General features: G+C 36.4%; 1 protein-coding gene and 2 long non-coding RNA genes across 5 annotated transcripts in view; all 3 read right to left on the reverse strand.

Moving 5' to 3' along the window:
* The window catches only part of LOC126377843 (dual specificity protein phosphatase CDC14A-like), a 37,686-nt gene extending 20,575 nt beyond the window's left edge, over positions 1-17,111 (reverse strand). The window contains exons 1-3 of one of the 3 annotated variants that reach the window (XM_050025816.1): positions 17,067-17,111; positions 16,537-16,860; positions 15,642-15,835 (exon numbers count right to left, since the gene is read on the reverse strand). In XM_050025816.1, the coding sequence (XP_049881773.1) occupies positions 15,642-15,687 (46 nt within the window). In that variant the 5' untranslated portion in view covers positions 15,688-15,835; positions 16,537-16,860; positions 17,067-17,111. Of the gene's footprint in view, positions 1-15,641; positions 15,836-16,536 lie in introns of all 3 variants that reach the window. The other 2 variants (XM_050025817.1, XM_050025815.1) reach the window with 2 other exon arrangements.
* Positions 17,112-18,149: 1,038 nt separating this feature from the next.
* On the reverse strand, positions 18,150-19,265 carry LOC126377936 (uncharacterized). Its single transcript, XR_007568008.1, has 3 exons — positions 19,094-19,265; positions 18,537-18,756; positions 18,150-18,249 (listed from the first exon to the last, which is right to left on the reverse strand). It is a non-coding gene; the product is annotated as an uncharacterized LOC126377936 (long non-coding RNA).
* A 169-nt stretch (positions 19,266-19,434) lies between these two features.
* On the reverse strand, positions 19,435-21,660 carry LOC126377942 (uncharacterized). The gene is made up of 3 exons (XR_007568014.1): positions 21,477-21,660; positions 20,803-20,842; positions 19,435-20,634 (listed from the first exon to the last, which is right to left on the reverse strand). It is a non-coding gene; the product is annotated as an uncharacterized LOC126377942 (long non-coding RNA).
* Between the last annotated feature and the right edge of the window lie 28 nt (positions 21,661-21,688).

Genomic DNA, 21,688 nt, shown 5'->3' on the forward strand with positions numbered 1-21,688 from the left:
CAATCGCTTCATACACGCACGCCGGTTCAGAGTAGATCGTATTAAACCTTTTCTTCTTAGAACGACTCCAATTTGGTCATCGTAAGTCCTTCTCGGTCTTCCTCTGCCAGCCCTACCATCAAATTTCGCTTTATATACTGCTTTTGAAATTTTATTATCCTTCATCCGCTCTAAGTGTCCAAACCGACCTAACATTCCCTTCTCAATCTTAGTCACTATATCGTCTTTTACACCACATCTCTGCCTTATCACACTGTTTCTCACTATGTCACTCAACTTTACACCGCAGATGCTACGCAAATACCTCATTTCTACGGCATTAATCCTACTTTCATGCTAGTATGTACAATAAAAACTTTAAAAAATCTCAAGGAACATAGGTACACTAAAGTTTGCTTTAACTCTAGCCGCAACAGTTACATAATGTGGTGTATAAATAAAAATATAACTTCCTACATATGTAAATTCTAAATAGAATTATGACTAAATTCAAATGTAACGGTCAACCGTCCTTGCGTCCGCTTGCATACTATTACGTAACAAACAAGGCCGTTTCTGACACTTGACAGCATCGCGTGGCCAACATTGCGCCGTTTACCCTATTCTTAGAGAGCGACTCACTAATTTACCAGCGACGGACTGTCGCGTTGTTGGAGTACTAAGTATTATCTTAACTCTTTAAATGTTAAAGGAAAGGGAGTACAGGCTATGTACTAGGGAATGCAATTCCTATTTCGCGAGATCTCGTCAAATTTTTCGGGATCAATCCCGAAGCATAATATGACGAGATCCCATTCCAGATTGACGGGATTGGGCGAATCTCCTTGAGTTATACTTTTGTTTTGATTATGCTGATTTCCAAAGAAAACTTTCATTATTTAGTTAGTAATATTGAAGAAGGTTTTTGTTTTCTTTCTAAAAATATTTTGTTTTAATTAACCTCACTATCACAAATAAGCAGTTTTCATCGTTTTCGGCCTTTAACTTTACATTTTTTTATGAATTTCGGGATCTCGCGAGATTGATCTTTCCAATCCCGCGGGATCTTGAATTTGCGATCTCGAGTCGGGATTGCATTCTCTACTATGTACTTTGAAGTGGGAGGATAAAATATTATCATAGATAAAAGTACGGACACATATTACTCGGAAGGCACGTTAAGCCACTGCTACTGACTAGTAGCCCAAACACCTCCACCAAACAGTAGTAGAACAACATGGTGCAGTTTGCTCCATACCCCCTCCGATTCACTGAAGGAAGGCCTGTGGCCTTTTCGAAATGTTGTGGTCCATTTCAGAACCCTTAACCACCGGGTGAGAATGAGAGACAAATACGATAAGTCATGTCAAAAGAGCCTTTACTATTATGATATTTTGCGAAGCAAACTGAAACTGAAAAAGTTTCCTCGATTTTCTTATAGGTTTCGATTGCCACCATCATCATCAATTTAAGAGCCACGCTCTTGTCGGTGTAGCATTCTCCATTCTTTTCTATCAAGGGCCAATTCTTTGACATCCTTAATTATAAGACATGACGTTCCCTTTACCTTCTCTTTAATTCGTTCCATGTAAGCTCTTCTTGGCCTTCCCCTTCCTCTCTTTCCTTCCATCTTCCCTTCAGTCTTATTCCCGTCTTATTAAGTGTCCAATCATCTTGCTTCTTCTGTCTTCAATAACTCTAAATATTTATCTCCTTTCCCTTTCTCTTACCAGCACTTCTTCATTGGTAACCCTTTCCTTGCAACTTATTCTATCCATTCTCCACCAACACCACATTTCAAAGGCTTCGAGTCTGTCTCTGTCTTTCTGTGTCAGTATCCAAGTTTCACATCTATAGAGGGCTATACTTTATACGAAAGTTTTTTACTTCTTTTATTATTAGAATTTACTTATTTGGATATCATAGTGTAGACTTTCGTAAATATTTTAAAATAATGATACTTAATTGAAGTTTGGCGTAGTACTTATTTTTTCAAGAATAGGGCCAGAAAGCGTCCTATAAAGTACAACTTCAATTAACATAAATGAAGTATTTTATAGTGGCTCGAAAGTTGAAAGTATATTCGAACAGCACGCACCCGGCATTTGTGAATTGTAAAATTATGCTGCTTGACAAAACTTTATTTCATAATAATCCTTACAAACTTTCTACGATATTTCGTTGATTCAAGTACTTAAAAGCTATTTAAACATCGACATTGGATTATATTGGTATTTCTTTTACTTTTTACGTATTTAGATAGTACACATGTGTCTGTATTTTCTACTCAATAGTTGCAAAACCAAAAAAAGTAAAAAACAGACTTAACTAGGTACATGGCAAATGGCTATAAAGCCGCCATGCTTAAAGAAAATACGACACGACCAGTTGCTTAATTTGAAATGATATTAAAGATTTAATTTATTGGGGACGAAAAATAGCTGTACAAACCTTATTATACAATAAGGTCTTAAAACTAGTGTAGTTATATGAACTGCCAACATCATCCACAGATTAAAGTTACGTATTTATGTTGAGTAATATCCATTTGACATTATAAGTCTTTACATTTACTTACCTGGAAAAGTAGGAAAATCCTGAAAAGTATTCCTAACCCTCGATTCGTGGAAAAGCTAGTACTGCCTAATATCCAGTCGCATTCGTAGGAAAAAAAATGGTAATTGAATTTTCGCCGTTTTACGTTCCAAAGTAGATTTTCCGTCGTTCTACAAGTTGATCGGATTATGATCCCTACATCGGATCGCCGGTAACAAACGTAGGTACACGTATGACTGGTGTAACTATGCAGTAACTGACGGAATCATAAAGTTGGGGGATATTTTAGGGGGTTCCAGGAAGGGGGGTTAACGGGATGCTAAAAAGGGGGACATACGGGGATGGGGTAAAACGGGGAAGGTTTAAAAGCTTTTATCTTGGCCGGTCAGTTAGTCGACGAGTAAAATATTTATGACATTCGCTTTGCGCTTCTTGTGCTTACTTTGGAAAGTAGTTTTTCCGTATTTTAACCGATTTCAAAAAAGTATACTTTCTCGTATACTTATTGCATTTTGGGTTTTATTTAATCCAATTTTTTTTTATTTATTTTTTTATTAAAATGGGTTAGCTCTTGACTTCGTTCTTCCACGAGGAAAAGAAGAGATCGACGTTGGAATGAGCTTACCCAGAAAATGCCTATTCACCCGTGATTCAATTTAATGTGATAAAATATATTCTATGTATGATAAAAAAAATCACTTTGGTCCTATGTGTCACATGCTTCCTTCTCAAACAGGGAGCGCCTCGGACTTGCACCAATGAGTTATTAATTTACACTAACACTTTTGGCTCCACCATTATAGACTGAATATAGAGGTCCAACATTAAGCTCGGTAAAGCGTGCATGCTTCTTGTGACGGACGCACCTAGAAAATACAGTCGTGAGACTTTGTTATGTCAATTTAAATTAATTTTAAGGAATACTGTGCACTGTCTTCTGGCACTTCAAAAGTACTTCATATTTTAACGGACAACCAGTTCAACACTTTATACGGTATTTAAGATAGCGGAGAAACGTAGGTTAAACAAAGGTAGGTAAGAACTATGAGGGTGGCATATTCTGTATAGAAATAACCCTCTATAAAAGACAAAAAAACAATTAAATCAGACTGTAATGTCCTTATAAACAAATAAGTCTCATAAAGTGATTTCGACATCGAACCAAGACGTCCAGTGCGAGAGCTCGGCGCTCACTCTCTAACTCATTGGCGACCGTAGCAAAATATTTAGCTGGCGCAAGACCTCACAGTGGCGCCCCTCGAAATATTTTTTTTATTAGTTTACGGCCACCGAAATGTACCTAATTAAATCTTTTAAAAATGTCGTTTACGGACCATTAAATGTATGAGTTTTATGAATAAAAATAAATAAAATAAAATAATATTATTTCAGACAGATGCCCATATTTGTTAGTATTACAAAAACTTAAAAACTATGTTAGTAGTGACAAAACAAATTTAATTTAAATATTTGCCAGGCCCGCCTGATGCACTAGGCACATGCATATGTGCATGTACCCAGTGCATCATAAGCGGACAATCTGGCTTATCGCTAATTACCTTCAGGATGGTGTTAGCGCTGGCACGCACTCTATGCATAAGTGAGAAGACACGCTTGCGCAAGACTGCTTGAAAGCCATCCGTGTGAGCTTGCGCAAACATGCCCGACGACATGCTTTATGTGACCGCTAAGAGGTCTAATTCACAGGACAGGTGTGCCCAATCCAGTTACTCCCCTGTAGATTCGGGGCTGCCAGAAACGCCCCCCCCCCCCCCAAAAAAAAAAACGGCGCCCTGTACAACGCAGCAATTTACTGTTCTAACCACTACACCCTCAATCAAAAAAAATATATATATCTAGGTACATACCATCATTCTGCCATCGCGCTGTACATGCTTATCGGATTACCTTGCCTAACAACCTTACACGATTGATTGCTGTAACTATACACTGTCTGGCGGGGTGCCAAGAGGTACTGTAGTGAGATCTGTTTTATGACCTTTACAAGAAATTTTCTAAGCTAACCACTGTAACACTAGATAAAGAAATACTGGTTAAATACGCGAAGAGGAAATTTAGGCTACTTTGCAAGATAAAACGAAACGTCAAAACGAAAATTTTCTATTGAATTTTTATGGTTAATTTGTCATACCCCTGAGGGTTGCTGAGGTTGGTAATCCAACTCACACACAACCCACACGATAGAAGAAGATTTGTCATGTAAAAAGACTGAGTCGAACATAAATTATAAAATCAAATGCTAATCTAGAAATAGAAGCTAGTTTAAGATAATCAAATCTCGAATTTCATTTGCTTTTCGACTTATTTATGCATCAAGTAACAATGAGTACGACGTTTGACCGCTTTTATTGATGACGTCACAGGACAGTATTTCTTCTCGTTTTGACGGTTCGTAAAAAATATCTCATTTGACTAGGTTGCCTAGTAGCCTATTGAAAAAAAGAAAGAAAGTATACAATACAAACAATACAATACAAATACAGTTTATTGCATGGGAGGAGCTCGGTGGCACAGCGGTAAACGCGCTCGGTCTGCGATTGTTGAAGTTAAGCAACTTTCGCAAAAGCCGGTCATAGGATGGGCGACCACAAAAAAAAAGTTTTCGTCTCGAGCTCCTCCGTGCTTCGCAAGGCACGTTAAGCCGTTGGTCCCAGCTGCATTAGCAGTCGTTAATAACCATCAATCCGCACTGGGCCCGCGTGGTGGTTTAAGGCCCGATCTCCCTATCCATCTACAGGGAAGGCCCGTGCCCCAGCAGTGGGGACGTTAATGGGCTGATGATGACACTTTATTGCACCAAAATAAAAAACAATTATTATAAAAAGACTCTTAACTAAGTACATGGCAAATGGCGGCCAAAAAAAAGTAAAAAGTAAAGTATTTGTTATTAGAGGACGCCACAGTAACAATACAATTCATATCGCGTGGTTTTTTTTTTTATTTTTTTTTATTTTGGCGGGCAATGGGCTCGCCCCTTATCACATGGGACTTAAACATAGCTGGCGAGGACTGAGCGTGTTACACGCCTATGCCTACCCCTATGGGATAGAAGCGTGTTAAAAGAGAGCATGTTTATCTTACGACATTCCCGCCATTCTAACTACCCTACAATATTTATTGCTATAAGTACCTACTGCCTGGCTAAATGCCAAGAGGTATTCAAGTCCATTTTATGACCTAACCAGCAAAGGAAATTGGCTATTAGGCTGCGAGGAGAGCTTAGGTGAGCTTGTCGATTGAAAATATTTGAGTGGATCCTTTTAGGTTTAGTTGCTTTATATACTGATAAGAACGGCCTCAGTTGTCCAATGGTTAAGCGTTGAACTTACCATCTGAAAGCCCCGGGTTCGAATCCCGGTGGGGACATATCACAAAAGTCACTTTGTGATCGCTAGTTTGGTTAGGACATTGCTGACTGATCACCTGATTGCCCGAAAGTACCGTGCTTCGGAAGGCTTGTCTACTTTTTGTCTCCTTCTAAACTGGCACTTCTCTAAGATGGGGGTCGAAGTTTATATGGAGCATTCCGCAATTTTCAAGCTAGAAAGCTAAAAATTAACAAATATGGTATATAACAAGTAGTCCTACTTGTAACCCCTTCAAATAGGAGGTGAAAATTAATATGGGGCTTTTCACAGTTTTCAAGGTAAGAAGCTAAAAATTGTTACTTTAGGAAAGGGGAACCGTGCTACCCCGAATTTAAAGCGAGCGAAGTCGTCGGCAAAAGGTTCATCTACGTCAAAAGACCTTTCAAATGATACATGGCTCGTCACTAGTGGTGGTCTAAACCACCAAATCCCATATATTTCTGGTCATCATCCTAAGTCTTGAAACTTTGATTCCGCCACAAATCAAACCACTACTACACAGCCCCTTAAAAGAAATTAAAATACTTCAGCTTAATTATTCAAAGTATTCGCAACTTGAAACTAATAGCAGTCATTGCTAAAACAAGGTTTAATTAAGCTCGACTAAACTGCAATTAATAAAAGTACACTCGAAATATTTTAAAAGCTTTTACTGTGACTTCGAAGAGTCCTTGGTTTTACAGCAGGTGTTTTAGTTTAAACCACGGAATAATAGGCAATTTGGCCAATGCAGTGTAGTTAGGATTTGTCCTAGATTTTTTGCTTAAATTGGGGTGAATGACCAGTGCATATTCAATACAGGGTGTTAGCGACATCCTGTGCAATTTATTTGAACATTTTTTATAAGTTGATATTTACGTTTTGGACTTGAGGACTCGAGCATATCATACTGCCAACATAATAATACGAAATTAATCTTCTTCTTCTATAATGTGGGTTGTGAGGTAGTTTCCCAAACCCCATCAACCCTGGTGTTAGGATTACTGTTATATTATATTGAGCCGCCAAAGGCACCTGACATCGTTCTTGTAACGACTACGTACTTAAACCAGTAGGTAGTAACCGGGACCAATGGCTTAACATGCCTTACGAAACACGGATCATCTTACTTTCGGACAATCAGGTGATCAGAGCGAGTTCTTCCAGACAATTTTCGGCAGAGAATAAAATAATACAAAGAGAAAATTTTAATCGGAAAATTTCTGACTCGGACGGGACTCGAGACTCGCCGGGACGAACGTGTTAATCATCATACCACCGGGTCCTCCTCCTCTTCATGCGGAATTCTTTCGATCTATGTGTCGTCACGGACCCGGTGGTGTAATGGTTAACACGCTCGTCCCGGCTTGACATGAGCTGCGGGTTCAAGTCCCGTCCAAGTCAGATTTTTTTTCCGTTGAAATTTTTCCTTATTGAGTTTCCCTAAGCGGAGATAAGTGCTATAAAAAAAATCGAATATAATACACTTTATGTATGTATCGAATTCCATTTTTTTCGCTATTATTTTACATTGCTGAAGGCAGACTCGCAATAAATGAAAGCACTGAAACTCCGAATTACTAACCCAAGGTCTTCTGGTTAATAAAATGCGGAAATATCAATGTCATATAATATTGCGAATAATGTGCGAGCGATCACAATCGATTCCATGAAGTTATTATTAGCTTCAAGTTAAATAGGCGGGCGCCGACCCCATCCCCATTGGGTAATTTTAAGAATTAAAAAAGCTGATTTATAATAAACAATTTGTAACAAATTGTAATATGATTCTGTTTTGTAAAAATAATTAATGAATAAAAATGGTGATTTATGACATTTTTAAACTGTTTTTTATTACATTGAATATGTTTAAAAGATCTTGTTGACATGTCCAGCTTTCGGACTCTAAAATCCGGGGTTTTCACGCGTCTTGTGCTGTTTTCCAAATTTTAGAGATGGCAACCCTACCTTTGGGCCCTACATTAACCCTACTTTAGTCACCCTATCTGGGTCTTACTTTAGTCATAAATGGCCGTAAACCGCAACGAAGTAGGAGTTTTCTCGCACTTACGCGTTAGGTAACTTAATCACATAAAACCTTAACTCACGACTATATCACAATTATATATCCCACGAACTAAGTACCCACGCCTCACCGAGCTTTCTGTTAGACCAACGTGATAGGTGGTGAGCCGTATCGCCGCAGTCAACTGTACAGGGTTCGAAAAGATAATTATCAATTATATTTATCATGATAATTATCGTGATAATAACAGGTTGATACTTATCAATTGATAAAAACAAAAAAAATGCGCTCTTGAACGTGTATTTCCATACTAGCGTGTATCCGAACGCACAAAATGTCAACGAGCCGCCGCGGCGCCGCCGCAGGATTCCCCTTTTGCTTTGGCCAATTGATTAAGTTTATATAAACTGTCGAATCTGACGGAAACTGATTTTACCTTTAATATATAAATTTTAGTTGTAGTTTTTTAATTGTATTGATTTGTGTCTGTTAGATTTTAAATAAAAAAACTTATTTTATTTTCTTTAATCACATCGCCTATATGCAATTGGTACTCCACCTCACAACCAACACGATAGAAGAAGATTGCACATACATTATAGTTCAGACAATTTAATAAACTCGAGTTATATAAGACTCCTAGCACGCAGTAGGACATAGTAATTCAATTATGGAAGATGGAAAACCAACACACGGGCGCAATTTCACAGAAGATCAATCATGGGTAACGACGCAAGGTCATACCTCATCACTGCCAGTCTTATCTAGGGTTGCCACCCATAGGTTATATAGTATCGTACTATATTTGCGTAAGTTGTTGTTGTATTTTAAATAAGGAATATATGCAACAAAGTACTAGATGTATCTTATCGCTGATTCAATTAATTAATCAATTAATCAACCAATTATAGGGTAGCTTCCAACTAGTCAAATCAGTTACTTTTTACTAAAAGTCAAAACATGAAATTACAATGGAATTTGTATGAACAAGCAACCTGGGACGTCATAGAAAAACGTGACAAAATGTCGCACTTATTATTATTACATTATTCTTAATTCAAATTCATAAATAGAAAAAAGAAAAATTAATGCCAAATAAAACGGATTTTTTTTTCTTCGTATTAAATGTTGTTTTCTGTATTCCGCGTTTTAAATTGGTTCGAAATGAATCATGCGTGAAATGGAATTAGTCAAATGTCACCGTACCCATGCTACGTGAAAAACATTATACCATTACATTTGTCTTTATTTATTAATCAGAATTTCATAATTTATATTTGACCTAGGAAACCCAATTCTTCATTGCACATATAACATTAACAAACGGATAAAATAAGAACATTAGGCGGTCTTGTTGCTAAGCAGCAATTTACAAGACAGATTGTGAATTAATGCGATATGGATTGAACACACCCAAATATATTGGGGTTTGGATTTTAAAAGGACACGGTCTTACAACTTTAAAACAGGTGACAACCTTAGTTTTATCTCGAGCTGGTACATACAGTACCTGTCCATACGGACATGTTTCAATTGCAACTTCGTTTAGTAGATAGTTAGAACGCCTAGTGTACGAAATCCAAAACATCACCACCACCACCACCCAGGTCAACTTAGGCCGGGTTTGTCCGAGATGGGCGGAGAAGAGCGGAGACGTGCGGATTTGACCAATCACAGCGTTCGAGAGAGCGAAAAACGAAGACGCTCTGTCACTCTCTCCGTCACGGTGATTGGTCGATTCCTGCACATCTCAAACGAAACGCAGCCATTATAATGCAATTATTATTATCAAGATATGATTATGAGCAAGATATTAGAGTACTCGATTTTCTTTTTTTTTCTCCTTTGATAGATATGCACACGGCCCCAGACATGTCCGAAGGTACTGAAAAGGCCTAAGATGGAGCGAGCTCGCCCAGAATGTGCCTGTTCACTCTGGCCTTGAAAGCACCCGGGTTATATGCATTCGGAAATACAGAAGACGGCAGAGAATTCCACTCCTTAGATTTACGAAAGTAACAAATAATAGAATTAAATGAAATAAAATAGAATAGAATATAATGCTACGCTGTAAAATATTGTTAAAAGGCGAATAAAGAATCATGTCCTTTACAATTCAAAATTTTTTTTATAGTTTAACATTTTTTTAACCTCTGAAACTTAATATAGGAAAAAATTTCACCGTCCGAAAACAATTAACGCGCGCATTTTTACGTATATTTTTAAATTGATTTGTATTTCGAACAGTGTTTCTGCATCTACAATTTCTAAGTTATAACATATTTTACACAACGTACGTACATTCTAAGCTATTATTTTAACTAACTAGCCGCTGAGAGAGGGATTATGCCCTCTCTAACGTAATGAACAATATTATTATGGGCGATAGGCTGATCCTATGTCACCATAGAGTTCATCATATCCAACTACGACTTCGTATCAACAGTGGCTGCAAGTTGTCTTTGATTATTGCTCTAACGACCTCCATGGTCCAGTGGTTAAGCGTTGTGGAGGTCCCGGGTACGAATCCCGGTGAGGACAAATCACAAAAATCACTTTGTGATCCCCAGTAAGGTTGGGACATTACAGGCTGATCGCCTGATTATCCAAAAGTAAGATGATCCGTGCTTCGGAAGGCACGTTAAGCCGTTGCGCGTTGGTCCCGGTTATCACTTACTGATGTAAGTACGTAGTCGTTACATGAGTCATGTCAGGGGCCTATGGCGGCTCAGTAATAAATAACTCAGCACCAGATTTGATGGGGTCGGTAATCCACCTCACAACCCACACGATAGAAGAACTCGTGGCTTTGCCCGCTGCAGTGGGGCTTCCGGGCGTGAATTATTATTTATTAAAAATAAGTACAGTACTTATACTTAATATTTTTTTTTACAATTGACGGTGCAACAAAAACCAACCAGAATTGTGTGTAACTGTGTTTTATTTTAATCAAAGATCATGCTTTAAGCTATCAATGATACCTACACATCCCTCTATTTATTGGATATCATTCAAGGTTACATAATACGACCTTCGCACATTACTGAATGAGCCTTGTATGATGTCAACGTGGCCTCACATTGTAATGTACTTGTATGGCAAATGTATGAGGGATTACCATGGGATTAGGGCTTAGAAGAAAATAACGTCGTAAGTAAATAACGTAAGATACGACGTTTGTCGTATCTAAGATACGACCAGCCTCCGTGGTATAGTGGTTAGAGCATTAGGCTCACGATCTGGAGGTCCAGGTTCGATTCCCGATGGGGACATTGTCGAAATCACTTCGTGAGACTGTCCTTTGTTTGGTAAGGACTTTTGAGGCTTGAATCACCTGATTGTCCGAAAAAGTAAGATGATTCCGTGCTTCGGAGGGCACGTTAAGTCAACGGGTCCCGGCTATTAACCGTAAATATACCCGCATTGGAGGAGCGTGGTGGAGTATGCTCCACACCCCCTCCGGTTGATTGAGGGGAGGCCTGTGCCCAGCAGTGGGAGTTTATGTTTTTTTGTATGTTTTTAGATACGACTGGCCACGTTGATCCTCCACATTCATCAAATATTTCGATCATATAAAAAGAAATGTTTGTTTTTATTTTTGTTCAAACTAAAAATGGTTACAAAGTAATTTTTTGGTTCTGTACATAGACGGCTTCCGATTTGTATTTTTATTTGTTAATTTTTTTTTATAATTATTACTTATCTTTAGAATTCGTCATATCCATCTTAGGACTTCGTATCAACAGTGGCTGCAAGTTGTCTTTGATTACTTGTGGCTCTGCCCACCCCATTTGGGATTACGGGCGTGAGTTTATGTATGTATGTATGTTAGAATTCGTCGTAAGGAAAAAAACATAGAAAGCCAAACTGTTTATTTTTCCATAACACATAACAGCCCACTACTACACATTCCCACTGCTGGGCACAGAATTACCCTCAACCAACTTTTTTTTAAGTAACTTTTTATTTTATGTTTTATCTCAGGTGGCCAACCACTTGGCCGGATGAATGGGGAGCGCTGAGGACTACCACCCGGAAATTATCTTTTTTTACCGGTTGGCAACCAAGCGGAGGCAGTAAGGTAAGTAAGGCAGTAAACTCATGAATTATCCACGAGTTTCCCCTTTTCCGGGATAAAAACTATTCTATGTTCTTCCCTAAGCCTCAAACTATAACCATACCAAATTTCATCAAAATCGGTTCAGCGGTTTAAGCGCGAATAGGCAACAGACAGACAGTTACTTTAGCATGTATAATCTTCTTCTTATCGTGTGGATTTTGAGGTGGAATACCACCCTCATCAACCCTGGTGACAGGGTTATGATTGAGCCGCCAAAGGCCCCTGACATGGCTCATGTAACGATTACTCACTTACATCAGTAAATAGTAACCGGGACCAACGTCTTAACGTGCTTTCCGAAGCACAGATCGTCTTACTTTCGGACAATCAGGTGATCAGCCTGGTAATGTCCTAACCAAACTAGGGATCACATAGTGATTTTTGTGATATATCTCCACCGGGATTCGCACCCGGGCTTCAGAAAGCACGTTAAGTCGTTGGTGGTTACTACTTACTGATGTACATGAGTCGTTACATGAGCCATGTCAAGGGCCTTTGGCGGCTCAATAATAACCCTGACATCAGGGTTGATGAGGTTGGTAATTCACCTCACAACCCACACTATAGAAGAAGGTTCGTCCCATCTGGCTACGCTGAGCAAACATGTCTTGGGCTAGGATCTAGTTCAAAACTAATATTATGTACCTATTTTTAGTGTTGTAATCCCAACCTGTTTTGTGAGCCTAATAAATAAAGTAAATAATAAATAATAATAATAAATTAAAAAATAGAAAGTGTGCCAGAATGACCCTTTGTAGAATAATAAATATTCAAATCTGGATTGTTTAAAATTGGAATAGAACATAGATCTTCAAATATGAATTGTTTAAAATTGGAATTCGGCATTAGGTGCATACGATTATTGTATCGTGCCATAAGGCGTTAGGTCAAGCCTGTGTTTGGCCTAATTCCGGAGGTCAAGGTCCAAGCAATCTACACTAAACTCAAACACGAATGACCAATAGGCTAGTTTCCAACAAGCCAAATCAGTTACTTTTTCCTTAACGTCAAAACACGAGACTACTATGGAATTCGTGTGAAAAAACACAGTGACGTCATCGATAAAATTTCGGCTTATAATTACGTTTTTCTTGATTAAAAGTCATAAATAAATTAAATAGTAAAAAAGAAAATGGTTTTTCGTTTTAGATCTGTGTCTATTTAGCAATCTGAATTTCGTATTTTATCAACCTATTTTTTTTTTATTAACCTAGTACACAACCCAAAGGTCATGCAGGGTTCAACATGTTCTAGAGAATATTGCTTTATATGTATAAATCTTCTTCTTCTATCGTGTGGTTTATGAGGTGGATTACCAACCTCATCAACCCTGTTGTCAGGGTTATTATTGAGCCGCCAAAGACCCCTGACATGGCTCATGTAACGACTACATACTTACATCAGTAAGTAGTAACCGCGACCAACGGCTTAACGTGCCTTCCGAAGCACGGATCATCTTTACTTTCGGACAATCAGGTGATCAGCCTGTAATATCCTAAACAAACTAGGGATCACAAAGTGATTTTCGTGATATGTCCCCACCGGGATTCGAACCCGGGACCTCAGGATCGTGAGCCCAACGCACAACCACTGGACCACGGAGGTCGTTATGTATAAATAAATAGTATTTACTACAATGGGTACTAAAATAAGAACGTGGTTGGTAATAACTCGTATATTTTATGTTCATGTTCGTAATATTAACTTCGTCTCTGCTTAGGTTTGTAAATTTAATGTCTTAAGACTTTGAAGGCAGCGAAATTCCACTTGATATCGACTGAAAATCAATGGTCTGAATCATCCCTTTCAGTATTCCTTACAGTGTCACTAACACCCATACGTACTTGTATGGCTACCTGTATGTACTTGTATAGGGTGTATGTGACATCGTAACGAATACTGAGGGGGATGTTTTACCTCATTATTCTGAGTTAATATCAAGTGGAATTTTCCATCGCCAAAGTATAAAATTGAAAATAATTTAAAAAAACACAAAATAAATCATGAATTTTGCGACGGAAAATTCCATTTGATATTAATTCAGAATCATGGTCTGAGTCATCCCCTTCAGTATTCGTTACGATGTCACTAACATCCTGTATATGTCGATGGCGCTGTGTAATTCCGACGTAATAGTTAATACCAAGTAATGGCAGAAGCACATAATGTTGCTTGATGTTTGGATAGAACAGATTTGTATCAAACTTTTTGTTGTTATATTTCCGATGCACGGAATCATCTTACTTTTTCGGACAATCAGGTGATTCAAGCCTGTAATGTCAAAGGATAGTCTCACAAAGTCATTATGTCCCCATCGGGGATCGAACCCAGACCTTCAGATCGTAAGCCTAACCAGTAGACCACAGAGGCGGTTTTTACTATAAGGCGACAATATCATAAGAGTAATGAATCCAAATAATGTCTTTCACAGAATTACTCACTTGTATTAATAAATACATTTATGCATACTCCACCGACTCATTTAATATTAGTTAATAATTAGCTCATATATTCATATATTCAGAAGTACAGTGACAAGCATTAACATGTATACACTTTAGTACCGTGCACATTAACTTTTTAGACAAAAACAGTAAATCTCACATAATGACAAATATGTTAATGTTAATGTCACAGGGTTCTAAATTGTGTGCATACATTATGTTGCTGTTGACTGTATACTTATGCTTTAATTTTTTTTTGCATTTTAAGTGAATATTTTATTAATTGGTCACATATTGAGAATTTATTTGAAATATAATTTTAAAAGTTTTTCAATAATGGAATTTAATAGTTTTTTAAGAAGTAGTAGTAGACAATAAACTTTTCGTGGGACGATAAAACGTTCAGTGACATTTTTTATTGTTGATTTTTCTCGGATAGCATTCCCTATTAGCCGAACAAAATCGATTTGTGACAGTATTGTTCTGTATTAAGGCACAATAACTAATTAGATTAGTAACAAAATGTACACTGCTTTTTCTCTTGAAATATTTGAAGTCGTAAGACCGAATGTCCTTTTAAAATCCAAACCCCATTGTTTAACTATTGTGTCTGGAAATCTCGTTCTTAGGATGTTAAAACATACAACGGACCGAGGGAATTTCATTGTATCATCCTACCAATATTATAAAGAAAAACTATAAGGAATGATGATTAACAATAATAATATTATTAATTTGGTATTAGTTTGTATGTAGCATAGAAAGAAATCTCTGGAACTACCGAACCAATACTGAAAATTCTTTCACCAGTAAAATACCTAAATTATTCCTGAATGCCATTTGATAACCATAGTCCACACGGTCGGGCTGTGGGCAGTAAGCTAGTATTTAATATGCAATAATAAACAAATCATATTTAATGTTTGAAATATTGAAGAATCTTTACCAATTAAAATATAGTATATTGTGTTGTATAAAAAATCAAGTAATAGGTGAACACTTTCCCCCGGGTGTGATTCGGAGCGATTTTTTTAACTAGACCTGCCTGTTAAGGTCGACATGTATTTTGTAATTTTCACATGTGTTACATTGTGTTTTGTAGTAACAGGTATGATAATACATAATTGAAAAACAAAATGGTAACATACCTTTAATAATTTCGGTGGATGATATGATTACATCACTTTCATCCATCCTCGCTTTGTAGCACAGGAACGTGGATTTCTTTATCTTGACGGTTGTGCGGGCCAGTTGGTAGAAATGCTGGGTACTAGATTATGTTTCTATGTCATGATCTTTATGTTGTCATTTTGGTATCAGGTATATTTTTGGGGCAGAATACCTGAAAACAAGAAATTAATTCACAATAAATAATAAATGATTAACATTTATGAAACTTGTAATTTTTACACACAAACAATATGAACTAAAAAGTACTATTTTTTTTTGCCAGAGCAATAAAAGTACTCTTAAATGCAAATTGGATACAAATAGGAAAAGACAAATGACGTTTTAATTTGTTAGTAATTTTTAACAATAAGAAAAAATATAACTTTTCTAACTCTCACTCAGCTATAAATATGTCAAAAACTAATTAGACAAACAGTATAACCATTAATAATTGTTACATATTCAGGTTTGATACTTACAATGTAACAGTCTGCTTAATAATTTTATATTTGTTAAATCCAATTAGGTACTTAGGTACTTTCAGCACAGACCACCTAGGTTTGTGACTCATTCATTGGAACAGTTTTTTCTACAGTTCGCTGTGATGCAAGTGCAACTGATCAAATATGGAAAGATAGCATTCCTTATAAGATATCTTGTTAGAAAGTGTCTGCTTTTTATAAAACACAGTTTAAAATTTTCAACCGTTAACTTCTCTTTAACGCTAATTTAGCGGGAATTATTTTAAGAATAGAAACAGATTTTTTCCTTTAAAAAAAAATCATGACATTCAAATGTAAAGGTATTTTATAAGGCCCTGATTGTATATATAGAGGTTAAAACTAAAAAATAAACAAGATTACATATTCTTACCAGAATCATTGAAGCGGAATAATATGTGTAACAATACACTAGCAGCCTTGATTGTTGACAGAACAACAGGTAATAGAACAACTGTTAACACAGCACAGCACCTACACTTACACTTACTGGAGATCACTTCACTTGACGCTTACAGATGTGCACAGTTGATAGAGGCACAGGGGAGACAGAATTTTGTCCAGTTTAACTCTCGACATAGTCTTATTGTGACTATATGCGAGCCGCGTAGGAGTTATCTTTATTGGAAGGCGTGGGTCGATTTCTTTACACAGAAGTAAGGTCAGCCCGGCACAACACGCGCCAACTTCGCAAATCCTGCGTAGAAACACTAAATTTAATTACTAAACTCCTTCTTCTTCCAAACAGACGGCACCGTAGTCGGCGAACGACTTGTCTGATAACAGGAGTAAACAGAAGCACCGGGCGAAACAACAACAGAACAATACGATCAGTAGCTGCGAGACAAGGTCGCGGATTTACGTTCTGACTGAATGCAATTTAGTTCCTCTCGATTTACATACTTTATTTCGACGGACTCGTCGGAGCCGTTGAGAACGAAAGACGAAACTCGTTTGCTTTACATAGATTAAAAAAAAAATACCTGTCACTGCTGTCAGTTTTTTTTAATTCATCAATGCCATCTAGCGAGTGGATCAAAAGCTCATGGTAATCATTTTGTCTATGGTGAACTACTTCCTTAACACCAGCTAGATGGCGCTATTTGTACGTGGTACTTTTATTACATACAAGATGGCGACGCTTGGCAATTCTGAACTGAACAACTGAATTTTGTTTTGGCTGTCATCCAAAGACCTTGTATAGAATAGACGGAGCATATTTAAGACGAAAGAAAAACATAGGTTTTGTCTTTCGCACTCATGTGAGCCGTCATAAGTTAAAAAGAGATAAATATACTATCGTCGTAACGTCTTTTGTACTCGTGTAGCGGGTTTGTTATAGAAACGTACCTATAGTATATGTTTTTGTATCAGAACCACTAGTGCCGTTCCATGTCTTTATCGACATTATTATTGGCTAAATATTTCATGTTAGTCCAAGATCTAAAAAAATATACATTACAAATTGAATGATTAATTAAATACAGAAATAACGACCTAGTATCCATACCTGGGTGGGTAGAACCACAAGTAAATTAGTTAAAACGATACCTATTTGTACCCTGATAGAAAGATACCTAAGAAGAACCGTACGTTGCGGTGACAGATTCAGAACCACTTATTCAACGTAATTATCATGGACAAACTTGTTAAAGGTCAATTTATCATTTTTGAATCTATGTCATTTCGCAAGGTGTTATGGCCGAGGAGGTCGAGGACGGTCCATCTAGTCCACATATACTATAGTATCATTTTAATACGACATTGCGGCCACCCTTTGGTTGCTATAAATCACATACCTACCCTTTTATAAAAATTAAATACACGTTTTTCATTGACTTGACCGGAAATCGAATCGGCTCTCGATACAAGAAGTAGACGACCTTCTAGTATATTTCGGGGATTATCTCAATGCGATTAAAGAATAAAAGCAAATACTTCTTTATAAGATTTTTATTCAATATAGTTAGAATACAATGACTACGAAGCACTGAACAATTCCGACTTTTGGTGATAAAAAAAATATTTCCTCTTGTTCACTTTCTTTAGAAGTGTATAGTGTCGGCTCTGGTCGTTATAACTTTACCTGAAAGAATGGCACATATTAACGTGGAGCACACAAATACACAAGCATTGCATGTTTACACATTGCACATAGAAGGAATAATCACAGGTAATTACAAAAATAGTTATACTAATTATTTATAGAAGGAATAATCACAGGTAATTACCAAAATAGTTATTCATACTAATTATTTTGTGCAATAGAGAATATTTGTATTGTATTGAAATATTTGTTCCATGCTAATGTAGAATACAAAAACGAAATAGCTGCAAATTTATCTATAAACTTATAACTAAACTTAAACTCACCTTATGTGAGATATGTGAGTGAATATTGTTGGTACTGCATCTCTATGTAATATTTTTGTTTGGTATCCTGCTCGATAGAAAGCAAGATACATCGAAATGTAATTAGCACAGGCTTAAATAAGGAGAAGGCGTCCTTCAGAAGAGAGAATTATCTCGTTTCATGGTCTGAATCTAATTGTTTCTTAATTTCTTGTTTCGTAAATTAGGATATTTAGGAAATCTGGAAAATACAATATCGTTATGTAATCTTCATCCAAATCGGAAACAGGTCGAAAAATAAATTAAACGTGAATAGAATAACGCAACATGTAGATGTTACATTCAAACATAATATTATGTTATCGATATCAAAGGACAACACTACTTATAATACTTTGGGTACATGATCTGTCAAAGCTGATTAACGTAAAATGTGAAATCAATTATTTGTACAAATGTGACGGCTTTGCTGAAAATATGCGTCTGCATCGTGTTTAGGGCTCAATAAACTTTACAAAAACCAGACCAGGTAATGTATTTCTTGCACACAAACATGTATTATGTGGTCGATAACTTACCCATGGTGAGACATTGTTTGATCGTTCTCCATTATAACACCCATTCTACTCTCACAACCAATAGCTACGCAAGCCATGGTTCATAATGAATAACTATTTCACAGATTGTTTATATAAAAAGTTAAAATAATGTCCCAAAACACCAAAAAACTAACGGCAGGTTTGGTATCCAGCTGACTACCACAACATCTCAAAACGGTAAACACTGACGTTCTAGACAGCGGTGTTTGTCTATGTTTGTTTCTTTTTTCCACAGAGATTGTTGCCATAGGGAAGAAAGAGAGCTGTGATAGTTTGATCGTCACTCTAAAATATTATCCGTCTATTCTATACAACTCAGAACAATAACTAAAGCATAGAAGGAAGGCTAAAATAGCAACAGAACTCTATAATTCTGCTCTACTTTATCTTACGGAACCGGCGTAATGTTAGACAAAGACGCATATACAAAAATTGTTTCGTAATTTCGTAGGTTGTCACAAGTTTTTCATTGCCTAGTGTTGGGTTTCACTTTAGTAATATGTCGATAAAATTAAATTTACTTACAATTAATGTCGATAAATTTTTTTTACAAGATTTCTTTTTGTAGGATGCAATTATCTTCTTCTTGATGAAAGGAGACTCTGTCTCTGATAGGTAAGTATCTAACCATTTTTGGATTATATTGTCTGGTTTATATTAGTTTGGAGCTGCAGCTCACATTCAGGAAGGAAAGAAAATAGCCAACTGTTATCGTTTCATCGGTAAGTATTTTGTAATATTCGAATTTATTTATGATGTCATCCGCCGTGCACTGGTGTCGATCGACGTGCCGTGCAAATTGGAACCGCCGCCGCTGGGTCTAAGCCGCACAGACGGTAAGAGACCCGATGGGGTCACGCCATAGACATAGAAAAGAGTATGGACTGGAAATACCTACAGAAAAAACGTGCCACTCTGTAAACATAAAATGGCGGTCTTTACTAGGGCTACAAGCTGTTTCAATACTAGGATTACCATACTCGTACCTACTAGATATAGCATTATACTTAAAAAAATACGGCATACAAGTATTCATAAGAGAACAGAAAGGGAAAGTAAAAGGTAGGTAGGTGGTGTACTGTATCTTTCGTGCAAAACTTGTAAGTATTGTATGTTGTGTGCAATAAAGTATATTTGTATTTGTAAAGGAAGGTTTAGTCAAGATTTATCTAAGTCGCTTACACAAATCTATAACATTCATTACATTCTTTATTGGGCGCAGTTCGTATCAACCTGGAGTGTTGGAGTAGGAGTAAATAAGAAAAGGAGGTAAAATGAAATATAAATTAGATCGTAAATCTGTTCATTAGCAAGTATTTATTTCACACGTTATTAATTATGTACATTATATTTACAATAAATACAAATTTATTAATTTCTAAACAGTGTCAATTTGCTTAGAAACTGTCTTTGTGACACCCTGTCACATTGTTTTTTTTTTTTTCATTAAGTCGTTTGATCTTGAGGCGGGACTTGTTCAGCTTTTCTTTTAAATTTTTCATCTCGTCTTCTTGAACTGACTGAAATAAAGTTTAATAATAATGTTAAAATAGTATATGTACAAAATAATCTATAAAAATAAAAGTAAAATATATCTGATTTAAGTGCATTGTGCAGCTGGTTGAATTATACACTCTATATATGTATATCATGTTAAAAATATAAAAAAAGAAAATTATTTGATATACCTTTTCATGTAAATCCAGTCGACACTTTTGGATTTAATATCTGAAATCAAAGATAATAATAATTTACTTATATAAAACGTGTACAACTCATAATTGTTTAGACATAAAACAACTACAGACTTAGTATATATACTAAGTTTATTAAGTACATAATAATATGTAGTTGAATGATAGATAGTATAAACGTGTTGTGATAACATGATACAAATATCTTATCTATCTATCCAGCAGTGAGATGATGCAGGCTAGGCTGAAATTTAAATTTAAACACCATTTCATCTGTCTGATCTATAATGTTCAATGTAGGAATAGCATCGTCTCGAAGACGCCTCCACTTTGAATTAGGAACACACATAAATGAATCCGCAGTAAAATGTTTCGAGCAAATACGGCTGTACTTATTTGGAATCCAATTTCGTCTATTAATGCGAATTATCCATTCTTTCTCTTTGTTATCGTCTACAGGAAATCTAAAAATTAAAAGTATCGATAATTTTAGTACATCACTATGGACAATGAACATAACCTCAAATCAATTCCGTATTCATCGATGAAACGTATAATATAATGGATATCTCAAATATTTTATGCTACAAATCTATTCAGCAAAACATATTACTTTCCTAAAATTGTTCAGCAGTTCACATTTCACTAGAAAATTACAAAAAACTTACCGATGAAACGACAGAAGTTGTTGGCTATTTTCTTTTCTTCCTGAATGTGAGCTGCAGCCCCATACCACACAAGACATAATGTCACACAGTCGAGACACTCAATTATTTGATATAAATAAAAGTTTCTTTCCATTTATTTGGAAAAATATTGTTAAATTATCACTTAAAACAATCTGAACACAAGACACTCGTAAACACAGTTGACGCGACCG

The sequence above is a fragment of the Pectinophora gossypiella genome, chromosome 24 (assembly GCF_024362695.1).
Source record: "Pectinophora gossypiella chromosome 24, ilPecGoss1.1, whole genome shotgun sequence".
Lineage (NCBI taxonomy): Eukaryota > Metazoa > Arthropoda > Insecta > Lepidoptera > Gelechiidae > Pectinophora > Pectinophora gossypiella.